Source organism: Drosophila guanche, unplaced genomic scaffold (genome assembly GCF_900245975.1).
Source record: "Drosophila guanche unplaced genomic scaffold, DGUA_6, whole genome shotgun sequence".
In the NCBI taxonomy this organism is placed as follows: Eukaryota; Metazoa; Arthropoda; class Insecta; order Diptera; family Drosophilidae; genus Drosophila; species Drosophila guanche.
This window is the reverse complement of record NW_022995743.1, coordinates 17,403,354-17,419,370: the sequence shown is the minus strand read 5'-3', so window position 1 is coordinate 17,419,370 and position 16,017 is coordinate 17,403,354. Positions and strand designations below refer to the sequence as shown.

At 43.4% G+C, this 16,017-nt stretch overlaps 1 protein-coding gene across 1 annotated transcript; it reads left to right on the top strand.

Annotated features, from left to right (window-relative positions):
• The first annotated feature begins 10,762 nt into the window (after positions 1–10,762).
• LOC117588239 (metchnikowin) lies at positions 10,763–11,048 on the top strand. Its single transcript, XM_034279393.1, has one exon. The coding sequence runs from the start codon at positions 10,804–10,806 to the stop codon at positions 10,957–10,959; it is 156 nt and encodes a 51-aa protein (XP_034135284.1). The 5' UTR covers positions 10,763–10,803; the 3' UTR covers positions 10,960–11,048.
• Positions 11,049–16,017: the final 4,969 nt, after the last annotated feature.

Below are 16,017 nucleotides of genomic sequence, written 5' to 3'. Positions count from 1 at the left end.
GCAGCACAACTTTTTAGCTCAAGTTTATTAATTACATGTTCGGTTGGGAATGCCACTCAGAAGGTGAATTTCATGTACACATGAAAGCTCTAGAAAAGTTCGCTGAGATAGAGTTCACAATAATAGGGACTTGGAGAAGACTTTCCGTTTGGAAGCTGTGTCTACTCTGTGCCCCGTAATTACAGTCGATTGTTTTACCTATTAACTCTTGTTTATGGATCCATCCCGGATACGCACAGCTTGTTATATTAAGCCAAAATATAATTATTTACCTGTATGGATCGATGGCATCGCACTTGTAGCTTACCATAACCAAAACCAAAGCCGTCTTTCCGAATGCCGTCACATAAGGCAATACTTATATTAGGCAGCCAAAAGCAACAATATAGTATATATGTATGTATATCCACATAATAATTGCTTTTGTGTTGGCAGCTTAATGAAATTTTAACAAAGGTAAATGTAAGTTAGGTTTATCTATTGGATAATCGAAACTGTTGCAGTGCTGGAGCAAACTATGGACAGACACGCAGTGGCAACGGGCAGAGAGCTGTATCCGGGCACTGTAGGCTGGGAAAAGCCGAACACACATTTGTCAAATAGCAAACCACCCACCAACCCTCACCCACGCACATATCCCTTGCTCAATTGTTTGTGCTGACAGCTAAATGGAGGAGGTTCAGGGCCACACGAAAATGTAAATGCTCCGTCCTTCGGATCTCGTTCCTCCATATATCCATCCATCCACATACCCGAACCCCTGGTCTCCATTCAGCCTTACATTAGCATGGAAATTGTTAAATTGAAATTGTCATTCACATTTCCGATGCTTGAGTTGGCAAATCTTGCGCTGCGATTTGGGGGTTTAGGCTTGGCACGTCATCTGCCATGATTTACCTTTGTCAGTTGATTTCGGCTTGGTTGTGGCTACACGTGGCAGCCACTGCCACTTGGCGACATGAAAACAACGAATGTGCCCATAATTACGAGTAATGGCCCAAAATCGATGGGTTCGACCAGTGAGCCAGGACCAGCGAGGAAACCAAAAATAAACAAAAATTAATATATAGATTGCTGGATTGATGGCTTGCCGGTTCATTTGATGGCTTGGATACCCCCACCAAAATGGCAATTTAATATCGCCTTAGCTCCCTGGCGTCCCTCGACATTTACTAATTGGATTTCTAATTATGCACTTTCCACAAATTTGCGCGTTGCCTCGGCAACTACTTTAAGGGCCAGTAACTGTAACTTGACCAATTATCGCCCAGTTAGTGATAACGGAGATTTCTCCCTCAATGCCAATACGTGACTCTGGAGCTGCCCGACTGCTGAGAGGAGTCACTGCAGGAATGTATAAAGCTGCAGTGGTGGCCCTGATAATTAAAACGCAATTACGTGGCCTGAAAGTTGACAAAGTCGCCAGGACAAAGTAAGTACATAAATTTGATTAACTCCCTGAAACTGCAATCAATGCACTTAAGCAAACTTTCATCACTTTCGCTCTCTTTTTGGCTCCGGCCCGACCCAAAGAGCTGTTCACACTCGAGGAGTCAAAGGAGAGATTGCATCTGCGGAGACTGCAATTTACCAAAGTTTCCAATCAGAAGTTGCCGCAATGATTGAGCAACCCGAGTGCCCAATGAAGCATGCTGGGAACGTGTCCTTTCAGCAACAAGTCCGCAATGCGTGCATATCGTTGGAATATATATGCAGGCTAACGCAGAAGGACTACTTGAAAGATTTCAGGCTGTCCTCTACTTACAAATTTTGCAAGCCTAAGTAATGTAACTAGTTTTTTTTAACAAATCCAGCTGACGGACAATTGCTTTAGTCATGGTGTTCTTTGACAGGCATATAGAGGTCACATAATCAAGCGTGATTCTTGTGGAAACTTCATTTAATTTTGTTGTTGCTTTTGCCTGTGGTGGACAGCATTCACTTGACGAATGTGTTTGAGTGGAGAAAAAGTCCAATGCTTCGGGCGTCATTAATATTTATAGCCTCTAGGAGAGAAATGTGGTGGTTGGTCTGGGCAGCTCTGTTGGGCTGCTTACTTGGGACTCTGCTACTCTGCCGCAACCGCTGAATCCGATTTCCAGTTTCAATTTAAATCTAATCTAAATTATATGATATGCGCACAATTTGAGCGCTAATGAGCAATGACTTTGGGTCTGGGGTACGACGCTGCGTATGCGCAACATATTGCGTGTGAATTTTAATTAAAAAGTTTTCTCACTTACCGCCAAGATAATCTCTGGCTCCCCCTCTGTTCTCCCTTCCTTATACTGTAATGAAACGGATATCGTGTCTCGTTGTTCTCCTTTCCTCCTTCGATTGCATCGATTTTCTGCTCACTTTCAGCTACCTTCGAGAGGAGCTAGCCTGTTTCTTTAGCCCTTCAGCGAAATCCTATTCTTCTGACCAGCACTCTGACCGAGTTATTCGTATTCCCAAAAACTGGGTACCACGATTTTGCAAAGAAGTTTGTGAATAAATATCAAACTTCCCAGATATTCATTCATGACTCTCGACATGGGAGGCAAAGGGTATATTAAGGAACGACCTCTTTAGATTGCACTTCTATCCGGATTTCTCTTCTATTTCCCGCGAAGTTGGTTTTAATTTATATTTAATTGTGTGTACTGCAAATTTGCAACAGACTCATTCGTGGTTGCCACGCTGTCCCCATAAATGTCCCTTTCTTTGTGGCCTTTACCTCTACCTCTTTCTCACCAGGCTCTTTACAACCAGTGGCCAGGTCGTTTGGAAATTACATGACTGCACATGAAGGGGAGGGAATTAACTTGTGATTCCATACCTGGTAGAGGACAGCCAAAGCATCTCGTTTGCTGTCTAGAAAATTGGTCCGTTCATGTGTCAAAAAGTTTCCCTAATCGACTAGGAGCTTATCGAGCAATACATAAGTAATGTAATTAATCACGACTATTCATAATTCGTCCATTATCACGACCAGATGATTAACTTTGTGTGCCCAAATGCGGTTTTTTTGGGCCATTGAGACAATGGGCCACCGGGCCCGCCTGCCGTTGCTTCAACCACTTGCTTGATTCTGTTTGGCTGCTCTCCATACCTTATGTTCTCTTTTTGTCTCTCAGTCACTTGTCGCACTCACTCGCTCTCTCTCTTTATACCTCTTTGGTTTCTCCCTCTCTTTCGTTGGCGCAGGCGCTGCAAGTCAGTCCGAAAATAGCAGGCCAGTGGGAGCATTGCGTATACGCAGCATTGTCGACTGTGCTCAGTCGCTAGCTGGACGTGATGTTGGCCGGAACGCCACCACGGAAAACAGAAATAAGCCAAACGCCTGAACCATCAGTCCCGACACGACCCGAGACGACACGAGACCACCAGTAACAAATCCAGTAACAAGTGTGGCCTGAAGGCAGTACTTTTTTAGCCGCTGAAACAACAAGTACCTAACCGAATCGCTCTGAACCGAACTTTCCCTTTTTACGTTCGCCGTGCGTGTGTTTGCGTGTGAGTGTGTTTGTGGCCCACGGCGGCTGTGCGTGTGAACTCCGTGTGTGTACTGTGTGTTGCTGTAAGAGTATGCTTCTGTGTTTGTTGTGTAGATGCAAATCAAAGCGCAGCACACCTCAAAAGTATGCTTTAAATGTTAACTATCGAGCGGCACATTGAAGTTGTGTATTCGAAACTCATATAACTCGTAACTCCTAACTCGTACCTCGCGCAACCTGTAACTCCGGAACATTTTTATTTGGTCGCTCGGCACATTTACATAAGTGAACTTTGGCATGCGCCCCACATGGACCTCCGCTGTGTATAATGACGATCCAGCAACGCCACTGACGCCGACGACGACTGCTACTACTACGTTTGCTCTGAATAATTAATGCAATCAGGCAATTTGAGCCCGTTTTAGTCCAAAGTTTTGGGCGTATGCCTGGGTTAGCACGGTTTCAAATTCATTTAAGTATAATAAGACTCCTCAGCAAGGCTCTCTCGCTAAGGATCAGACCAGACCAATCCAAACCAAAACCAAAACCAAAACAAAAACAAGGAACTGAAACAGGGAAGGAAGAAGTTAAGGAAGAAAACTCTATTTTTCGATACTATACTAAATATACTACGCCACTATTTAGAATATACTGACCACACATATTCCAATCATAAATTAACGTGATAAAAATTCTTAGCTGCTGAAAGCCCATTTCAATTTTCACATCAAGAGAGAGGGGCAACAAGAGAAAAGGAGCGGAGCCGAGAGGAGAGGGAGAGAGAGAGAGAGAAAACTGTCTGCAGACCAAGCAACAAATTACTAATAATTTTCACATTTAAACGACAACAAAGCAGACAAACAAACGTAGAAACATATGCTCAGAATTCAAATAGTTAGGTATATGTAGGTATTTGCAAATGTATGTATATGTGGACGTACCGTACGTGTGTTTAGCGGCAGCCATATGAGCAGACAGCTTGGCAAAATATATTTCGATTAAAATACAAACCAAATTGGACTGGACAGAGCTTTGACACAAAAACTAAATTGCCTGCCAAGTGTCCCCGCCGTCGAAATTCACACGGGGAAAGCAGCAAAGATAAGAGCCGCTATCGGCTCCAGATAGCGCGGATCCATTACCCATTGAAAGGTAAGTTAAAAATCAGAGGATAATGAATAAATGTAAATAGCTATGTGTACATATGGAAGGTATAAATATAGACTTTATTACTCTTTTCCTAAGAGAAAGTAATTCATATAAATGTATTCTTAATGAGAAACTATATGTCTCGGCTATTCAGGCTGGAAAATAATATGTGTATATATCGTATACATGTAGGATATACATATGTACGTCAATAGTAAAAGTCTGGTGGATATTTACTGATGAAAAATAAGTTATTGACTGTGGTAGACTCGTCTTAAGTTTCGCTTGAATCGTAAATTTATATTCGATAATCCAATTCTTCGCACAATCCCATGCCCGAGACCGCTTTCTTTGGCCACCTGATAGCACTATGGAAAAACATGTTAATACTCTCTTATAGTTCTCCTTCAGAAGAGGACAAAATATGAGAAAAAAGACAAAGGAGATAAAAAACACCAGAGGGATGGGATGGGATGTAAGAGTACTGACCATGTCACAGAGTGCCATAAGCAATTTTACAGCATTTTGGCTGTCATAAGATTAAATGTGCATAAACTGGTGGGGCAAGGCGACAGACAAGCAAAACCACTAGATAAAGGAGCAGCGAGTGTTGGGCTATGGAGCAATGCGATGTTTGAGAGCAATAACTATAAAACAAGGGAAAAGCAGAAGCCAAAGCCTGCTAAAAATGGCATTGCAGTTACAGAAACCAACTTTATCTAGGGAGCACGAGTACGAGTATGTATGTTTTCTTTCTGGGATTCTTCTTTAGTTTCTTGTGAGGACGATTGCTGCCATGCCGGTATGCACGAGGCAGTAGCCAGCAAGGAGACGAGAACATCCAATTACAAAAGTGAATATTTCGAACCATCATGTTTTGACTTTCTCTCGCTTTTCCTGGTTTTCATTTTTCCTCAGTGTGTGTGACCTTAACATTTATTCCATCTCTTTATTCTGTTTCTTTCATTTTGTTTTGTTGTGTTTTGTTGTTTTGTTGTTTTTGCTGCCGTAAAGTGACTCTCAAGTTTTTGTTGCCCCCCACAACAACATCTGCCCCTGCTTCTGTCTCTGCCTCTGACCTGATTTTGATTTATTCTTTAGCCTCAGCAACAGCAGAGGAAATTCCAAGTGAGAACATTCCATGGAGACGGCCTTAGCCGTGCACGTTAGCAGAAATTCCTGGCATAGCTGCTCCCCAGAATAATGAGGCACGCGACCATGCCCACTCGAGCACGTTTTACATGAATTGCGGCTGTCGCTGCTGCTGCCGATGGTGGCGTTGATTATGATGCCAGAGCTAATAATGGCGCACACCTTGCTCCCAAATGAGGCACAAAAACACAAGGCCCGAGAACGTACATAACCATATAATATATTTCCCTCGCTTAAACGTTTAGGCAGTGGCTGTCATTTTAGCATTATTCACGCAAAATCAACCAAAAGGCTCCCCTCTCAGACAGCTATCAGTCTCGATGAGCGTAAAGCGCCTCCTGACATCCTACCCAAATTGTGATATTCGACTTGTGGTTCCCTTTGTCACATACAACTTGGTCAACAAGTGTCCGTCTCGATTTTTGGACAGCTGTGTGAAACATAATTAGGTATATGCTGGCTTTGTCCTTCAAACGGTGCGTATACTCCACGCTTGACCTGACCTGGCCCGGCCCCCACGTTCCCTGAACCAATTCATGCCCGAACTGAAAGGCTTCACCTGCCAGCCCTGTTCAAAATTGACCAGCAAAAGCACTTTGCCCCAGCCCATTGTCCTATGAATTTCGGGGCAATTTGTATGGCCTTCCTAGGGGCCGCTCTTCCTTTTCCGGACATGTGCCATTGTGGCACAGAGAACAACAGCACGTCGTCCTCTCCGAACGTGTGGCGTGTGGCAATCACAGAGCAGCTCAATAAAGGCGTAAATCTAATTTTTTATGCCGACACAAGAGTCAAAAGTCGAGTCGACGCGGGCGCCAAAATGCTGAGATGAATATCAAAAGATACGTACACCTTTTGATTGATTTGGTCTCACACAGTCTTTGCGTTAGTACACCTGCATACATACCTGCGAATTTTGATCAGCTGCCAGTCTGTCACTCTCTGACAGCTAAAGGGAAATTATATATTACATTCTGGGCACGCTGGGCCAGCCTCCTTATCCCAACAAACAATAACACTTTCATAGTAGACACTCTGACAACAGAGACACTGTAACGAGGTATTTACAGCGGTTTTTACAAAAAATAAGGCTCAAATATTTGATGACCTGCAAACTCAGATGTGGAGCCTCAACAAGGAGAAAGCTCTACAAATGTATCATATTAATTTATTAAGTATCCAATATACATTAATTTATATTTAAACGAGAAGGGACGTGTGAGACGCTTCTTACGCGTCACAACTTTTATACCCGGCACTCAGTACTACATCTGCACCTTAGCGGTGTTTTTTTGAAATGTACAATTTTCCGCCCTACTTCCCTAGACCCACACACTGGCGTTTTTAGTTTTCTTTTATCTTTAAAATTGTAGGATTGGTCATTTGCTCATTTTTTAAATACACTGGTTTCAGTGTCAGCATACAGTAGTCTGGAGCCAAAATTTGGCTCTTATAGTCTCTGAGAACTAGCCGACAAACAAGACGGAGAGACGGACGGACGGACTGACGGACAGACAGACATGGCTCTATAAACTCGGCTATTGATGCTGATCAAGAATATATATACTTTATGGGGTCGGAAACGCTGCCTTCTTCCTTCCTTCTTCTTACATACAACCGTTATTCGCACAAATACAATATACAATATTTACTCTTCGAGTACCGGGTATTAAAAATAATGGACATCGGATAATCGCAGCCGCCCATGTGCAGTGGGTAGTCACAGGGAACGAATGTACCCCTTGCAGAATAGGAGAGGGATGTGGCATTAAATTACAGCCACTGACGTTGCATAATTAACCTTTTGTCTTTGCATTTGTTTGGGGCTCTGCGCCGTATGGCAGGGATGGCGGCAGACGAAAAACGCCCGTCAGATAAATTGCAAAGTTAATAAGGAATGTAGCTGAGGCTGCTCTTCCGTTGCCCGTTTTCAGTTGGTAACGCTTTTTGGGTTTAAACACATCATTAACTGCTTAAATAGCAACATTTCCGTGTTCATGTGGGAATGTGTGTGGGCGGGGCGGGGCTCCGAGTGCGTTCATTATCACCTGTCTGTCCGGGGCAGGCAGTCAGGTAGGCGGGAAGGCAGTAAGCGATACAGACAAAGGCGATATGATATTCTTACGGTGAGGTGGATGGGAGCTGTTCCCCTCCCACACGATGCTGACAGCGCACAACGTATTCTTAAGTGCTTCATCTTGTCTGAATAACATTTGGGGCAGGACCTGGGCAGACACAGTGGCATATTTTCCTCATTTCCATCCCCCAGACGCCACCTCCTATTTCACTCCCTGCACAAGCGCTCTGCCGAAATGAGCTGCCACATTTATGGCATTCATTTTAGGGACGAGCAACTGGCATTTAGATCCCCTCGGCCGCCTTCTTCTACTCGCTCGCCTGGCCATACATTTCTAATGAGCTGTGTGCTCTCGAGCCGAACGCTCATCTAAATGGTTTCTGTAAGCTTCAGGTTACCAGTTTCAGAGTTGTAGGTAAAAATTTATATTTATGCATGTTTCGGCATGTTTTTCTTCTGTTCCGGGGCAGTGCCTGGCATTTTTATGGGGCTCCAGCTCCAGATACAGCTCCAGCTCCGGACACCTGAATTATGAACTTGCCACCTTCACTTGGCATACGTCTGCAGTAGCTGCTACATCTAAAGTAGTAAATTAGTTTTGCAGTAACTCGAGAGTTTGACATTGCCGTCTTACATATACACAATTGTTTCTGAAGCGCTGCATATTGATTAATTTTGATTCGTTCAACAAGAAGAGCATCCGTTTGGGCGGCCAAACTCCAACAGAGAAGCAAACCATTGAAATTCCTGCCTGAACTTCAAAATAACCCTTTAGGAACATGTTCTCTAACGTTAGATCTATTTAAGATTAATAATTAATTGAAATGCTGCATGTCAGATCAAATTTCCATCAAATTCGTATTTTGCTCTCACTGAACTTGCTCGAAATTATTATTGGTTGATTTAAGGCTAAAAGTTTGTCCAAGAACTCTCACAAATGTGAATTAATTTATCGAGTTTAGCCAACTCGCTTTGATATGGCAAAACAAAGAACTCTCGCCGAGTTTTAGATGATTATGAACTTGCATTTCCCAGCAGCACATAATTAGAAAATATTTCAGTGATTTTTCAGCTGTCAACGGCCGACAAGGCCGTATCGATTGGGCTGATGGAGAGAACTTGTCGAGTGTTTCACCTTCGAGCCGATATCCGTTTCCTAGGAACGGTACGAAAAGACTTTCCCCCAACACTCCGCTCCTCTCAACTCGACTGCCAGTTGACAACATTTCTTTCTTTTCGATTGAATTGCCTCCATTTTTGGCTCTTATTGGCCCAAATGTTACTTTTCATAGCTGCGCGATTTTTGCCCAAAATCTGTACTCGACATGAAGATATTTGATAATCGAATGTATACTTTTAGTAGGGCTTCGGGGCAACTTTTTTAAGCTCAAACATCAGCCCATTGAACATGCAATAATGCTAACTTTTTTTTCTCGGTGCAGGGGATACTTTTGCTGCTTTACTGCCGCCGCGGTCGTTAGACTGCGCGCGCTGTGTCGTGGTGAGGGGTGTTCGACAATAATTTGCAACGAATATTTCAAAATGCCAGCCGCAGCAATGGAATGAATGCCAACGAGAAATGGCAAACTTAAAAGTTCAGTTTCTTGCCGCAGCCAGTCTCAAATTTCTTGGCCTAGTTCTAGGGCAAACGGAGCCCTGGCTCGATCTGACTCTTGAACCATTTGCCGTCAGTCAGGACCAGTGCCTGAAGACGGCAATGATTGATGGACTAATGCCTCAATTTGCCTGTCGCCCTCGCTGTGTACACTGGGAATCCGTTCGGATATGTTGTTTATGTAGTATAGCAGCCATTCAATACACAATGTTTACATTTATTTTTTAATGTGCTAACCATGAAAATCGATTAAATGTATTTTGAATTTTGTTTGATTTATTTGATTTATGGCCGACCATAGAACATTAAGCAAACACCAAAAGGCAACATGTACATAGAATCGAAATCCAAATCAATTCGATACAAATACAATTCGATAAACAAGTTTTGTTATATATCATTTGACTTCAAATTGCGTTTTTTATGATCCGGAAATTTCGTCAGACTGCTCGCCTCTCCCATTTACCCCTCCACGTGTCCTTCTTAGAAGCTTCGCACATCGCTAAAATTGATTACACAGAAAGTCTTACACTTTTTTGAGGGCAATGAGGCATGGATTAAATCGCTTTTACGCTTCAGAAGAGTGCCAAAGTTAAGTTGATAATTACGGAAAATGTCAGTCAAGATATTCAAGGGCCAAAACTCTGCCCTCAGATCCACCTTAAAGGTGTTCCAGAGGTGGTGAAAGTTATTATTATTTTACTGCGAGCTCAATGCGGATATGGGGAATTGAATGCCAGAATTCACTACGCTACAACAAACACCCTTTACCCATTGATCCAAAATCCTAAGAAAGCTAAGAAAGTGCTCTAATCGAGCCAAGGGGCAATTGCCACTGAATTCGGAGACCTGTCCCTTCCTTTAACCCTGCTCCCCAGCTTCAGACTCACAGTAGCTAAAGCATCTTGCTGACGCCCATTGACGCTGTTTTCCAAAGGCTTTCGTCTGTCGCGTGGTAATTTGCAATGCAGAAACAACATCAAGTGGCAGACTAATGCAGGCAGCGGGGCTCCACCCTCCACCCTGTGACCTTGCTCGGGAATATAAAAATACAGTGCTAGTTTCCATACTCATATTTAATTACTGCTCTCTGAGATGTGATTGATAATCCCCTGTAGGGGGATGCCCCAGCAGGCATGTTTCCCCAGTCCCAATCGCTTATCGGTAGCGCTGACATTTGGCCGTCATTCATGTGGCTGCTTATCAATAAAGCTTAAATAAAAGTCCCCAATCGGAGACTCGGTTGGGCAAAATAAACCGTAGTACGGCTCCGGGTATAAAAGCTGATCCCGATTTCCACTCAATCAATCCATTCACGACACTCAACAAAGATGCAATTTAATATGGGAGCCGTTTTTCTGGCGCTGCTGGGTCTGCTTGCTTTTGGGCCACTGACGCCATCCGAGGCACGCCATCGGCAGGGACCCATCTTCGATACGAGGCCGTCGCCCTTCAATCCCAATCAACCCAGGAGAGGACCTTTATAAGGAACGACCGTGTTGTTACTGCTGCTGCTGATGTCGTTAACACATTTAATTAATTTAATGCAATTAAAGAAAACTGAACATCAAAGGCATGAAAACGAGTAACTAAATTACATTCATTCCAAATGGAAAAGGGGAGAGGGAGGCTCTGTTGGAATATACCTTTCACTTCATCTAGGAGCAGCACGCAAATCAGCAAAACTTTCCAGTTGCTGAACAATTTTCCAAGTCTCTTGCGGCCTCTCACTCTGCGAACTTTGTCGGGTTGCCACGTTTTGAGCAAATTATAGATAAGTACTAGATGCAGTTTGAGACACTTAAGTTCTGGGGAGAGACTGCAGTTAGTGTAAATTTGAGAGCCATTCAACTGTTCGTGATGATCATTTCTGACTCATAAAAAAATTCTAAATTTGAATGGAGCATCGGCTACCACACTACCGGCTAACATTTGAATGCAATTTAATTTGCAGGCGGGGTATGGGGGCGTATGATTTAAATCTACTGCCATAGCCTCTGCATATATGTACATATAAATAAATAAATGTGTATAAATCTACTCGAATGAGTAGATGCAAATAAAATTGAGTACGCGCAAACATTTCAATGAGTTTCACACACAAAATCGAAAATGTTTTCCTCACGCTCTGCTTTTCTATTTTCAGATGCGATCCAAGAAAAGCGCAAAGAAAAACACTTGCAAAAATTAGCAGCAACGCCGGCAGTAGCAGTGGCTGTGGCTGTGCCTGTGGCTGTGCCTGTGGCAGTGACTGCTGTAGCAGCAGCTGACGGACACCGGCAGCGGTCGGGAGGAGGCCGTGCATCTATAAATAGGAGTCGAACACTTTGTGCGCGTGACAGCTGTGAAAACGGCAGGGGGCCGGCGGCAGTGGCAGCCACAGAGATGGCAGATATGACGTCATTGGCTGGATAAGTGATTACGTTCGGCAACGTCACGGATGCGGTACAAACTGGTCCGGCCAGGCCAATAAACCACATATCGCGAATACCCATTCCCCGCATATACAGTTGTATGTAGAGATGTATATACGTGGACCTGGCATAATGAGAGCACCAGACAAACGGGAAGAAAACGAATGCCGAGCAGCGGCCGCATCACCTGAAGCAGCAACCGCATCAAGAGCAACAGCAATAGCAACATGCAAAGAGGCAGCCAGAGCAGCAGTAGCAGCATCAACAACAGTAGCATCGGCAGCAGAGCAGCCATGAGAATCGCGAGAAAGCACATCAAGAAGAAGGAGAATCGTCGTGGCAAAAAAGACAAAAGTTGCTAAAAATCAAAATATTTCAGTGCTCACAGCTGCTCTAGAATCAGTCTAAATTCGTCGTCGATCGGCAGCAACGAGTGTGCTGTGGTGAGCCCCAGATCCACAAAAGCGCGCGCGCTTCTATCTGTATCTGTGTGTTTGTGTTTGTGTGTAAGTGTGTGTGTGCGAAAAAAGGAAACGGAAGTGGAAGTCAAATTGAAAGTGGAATTGAAAGTATAAGTGTACACAACTACCACCACCACCACCACCACCAGCAGCAGCAGCAGCAGCAGCAGCAGCAGCAGCAGCTGAAGCTGAAACGACTCAAACGAGCATTCAACGACACTAAACCCCAGCATTAATTTACCAATAAAATCAAGCCAAACGGCTGCAAAAATCTGTTCGTAAACATTCAAATAGCTACCTTCCTTGTGCTTAAATATATTCTACAACTGAACAGAATACTGAAATGCCGACCACAGAACGTCAAACAAATGAAATTGTGATGTTTTAATCATTAACGGTGAGTGAACATATTTTGAGTTTCGTTTTAAGAAGCCACGTCTAAGATCGTGATAAAGATTCGGTTCTGAAAAACTTCAAAGTGTGAGTCTTTGTACACTCAAGACATTCTGCAGAGAGAATGTTAGTTCGCTTAGGACTGTTATTCGTTGACATCTAGGAATAAGGATTGCTGGAAAAATAAACTCCCTTCAAGATATAAACTCCCTTCAAGTACATACTATGTACAAACACATTTATGTACTTCATCCGTGTACTTCATTCGGCTGTGCACGGTTCCTTCTCAAAAGTGTTACAATTTTCTTATGTAGAAGCAGCTGTATGATATATTCATGGGGTGCCACGTTGCTCGAAGGCATTTCTTGCTGGTGCGTGCTTTCCCAGCCTCTCCAAAGGGTCTCCCCATAAATTGAGATCTTTTTTCGGCAGCTTTGTTTTCCCTGTCTATATATCTGCCCTCGGAAAGCGTATGTATTTCATGGCTATGCTACCTGTATCATTGTCGGTGTATCTTTATGTACAAGCACATATGTATGTATATCTGGTTAACTGTTCTTTTGCATGGGAATTATGGTGAATTATTTGACAGCTGCATTGTTAGGCTCGTTACATTAATGGGTCTTGGCAGGAGGGCATAGTTCCTGGTTGGAATTGATTGAGCCCATTACCCTGAGCATTTCCAGAAAATAAATTACTTTTAGCAGCTTGAAGATATTTGCTCTCTGTTTTCACTCGAAGTAAATTGCAGCATGACCTTGCAGCTTGAACTGGGACTTGCCCCTAGCGTTCTTCTCCTTCCTCTTCCTCCTTTTTGCAGCGTACAGCATTCGTTTTCTTTTGCAAGTCGCCAAGAATTTGGTTAATTTGCAGTCTCATAGCAAGCACAGAATAACTCGACACACAGCCATCCCATGAATTTGTTGTATGTCTTTACATTTCTATATCTGTAACAATGTGTAATGTCAGGAACTTTTGCATTTGGATGCCGCTGAGGCAGCATCAGAATCATCATCATGATTATCATCATCGTCGTTGGCTTCTTCTGGGCTCACTGCCATGCAATTATGTCTATGTCTATGTCCGAGAGCATCGCATCCCCTGGCATAGCGTCGTTGGGACGCCTTGACAATGCACTTGAGTCAAGTTTGCTTCCTCTACTCGGATTCGGATCTGCTCCGATCCGTTCGCGTGCTCTCTATTTCTTTCTCCTGGGCTGCTGGTTGCCAAAATGCATGCGAGGGTAGAGGGTAAGACTAGAGGTAGCTCTCTTATTTATTTATAAAATTTTGTTTGCTGCCTGTTTCCTCATGCCACTTACGCGCCGTATACCTTGGCCTTCTTGAGAGCACGCCCGTGAATGATAAGCGGGGCACAGCGTCGCCTGTCTATTGTTATACCCGGCATTCAAACATTTTGTGGTTATATTGAATTAGTGAATATATATGTAGCAGCCAGAAGGATTGCTGAATAGCTCAATAGGGTCTACGTCTAGATCTCAGAGCTATAAATTCGAAGCAGCTTATTATATATAGCTTATATATTCACTCTGAAACAAGTATGCCGAAAATCTGTGGAATTCAAAAATTTAAGGATATTAGAAAACCAGAACTTGGAGTCTTTACCATATAAAGCTCCGTCTGAGGGTTAAATCATCTGGGCTGTTGATGATACTGATAAAGATATTATGGGTGTACAATGTAGATACATATTTTATGAATGGAGTCAGTGTTGGTGCAGTTGGAAATATTCCATTCTCTCCGTTTTCTTTTTATTCCTCTCCTTTGTATGATGCATTGCCGCCCTGAGAAAAATGACATCTACATGCCATTCCCAGAAAATGTCACCCATCCGTCCTTTGCAACTTTAACTTCGTCCCCCAGTTCAGGCCATTGTGTCGAATCACTTTCGCTTTCCCTTCTCCTCGGCGCGCTTTCCTCTTCTCCGTCCGTCCCCTTGCCGGCCTGGTTTGATGGATCAATGTTGACAGATTTAACGAGCTGGTAAAGTGCAGCAAAACAATTAAATTATCTGCGTGTGTGGAAAGTGTGTGCAGGTGGGTGTGCGAGGAGATTTCGCCACTGTGGAAGATGGAGCAGAAAAGGCCTGGGGAGTGGCGAATGGAAAGGAAATATTTGCGTACAGCGTCAGATAGTGCCACCGTCCCATCACATCCCATCCCATCACATCCCATCTTTAGTCGTCGTCGCTTTTCAACCTTCAGAACCAGGTTGGTTGCCTCGGAATTAAATATGAGGAATTATTCATGTGCCACACTGCTCGCTTGCCCTGTTTTCCACCTCTCTCTCGCGCTTGCTCTGTCTCTCTGTGGCAGCCAATAAATAATTCACATTGAATTAAATTGCGTGATTTCTTCTCTACTCAAATCGCCTTGCCACAAACGCAAAATGTAGCCACCTATTTATGAAATGCAATTTCTCTGCTGGGCTCGGTTTTCTTCGCGGCTCTCATTCTCGAAATACCCCTCCTCCCTCCTCATCCGGTTAGTTTTCTTTTTGGTTTTTCCTCACATATCTCGCATCCACACACGCAAGGCCGTCCTGCTCTGGCTTCTGACAATATATGAATTTAATCTCGACCGATTTCCCCGTACCGTGCCCTTGTTCGATTAATGCGATTTTAATGCCGGCCAAGGCATAGCCCACCTATATTCGGTCGTTCCCCGAGGGTGAACAATATCAGGCAAATATCATTTATATATCAATTATGCAAATTTTCCATCTACAATGCAACAGGGAAATACACACTCGCTTAAGTCAAGTTCGACCCTTGGAATCAAATGGGTAAGGGAACAATCGTTTGGGTTGGGTTTAATTCCAGCATTACACTTTTCACTACTAAGCATTTATGTTAGTTCTTCCAGTTAGTACAGGGCATTGACTTAAGACTAAGGCAGCTGCTTTATTTTACGTATACATTTGGCACAGACTTAGAGAAATAATTGAAGCCATGCGTCTACTATGGTCTATATAATATTCTCCCAGCAGATTTAAATTGAAAGAGAAAAATCAATCAGTCTTTATAGCAGTTTCAATAGCTGTTTCTCTTAGTCCAAGATGATACCAACAAACAAGCTGCTTAAAAGTGTAAATTATACTGTGTGGCCGTGTGGCGGGTGTGAGGAAAGGAGGAACTCGAAAAGCAATAATTTCTCATCATGTTAACTCTGCTGTAATAATTAAGTCGGCGTGGAGACATCGCTTATCGTAAATATTTAATGGAAATTTAATTGATATGGCTCATCAATTGGCCAGTA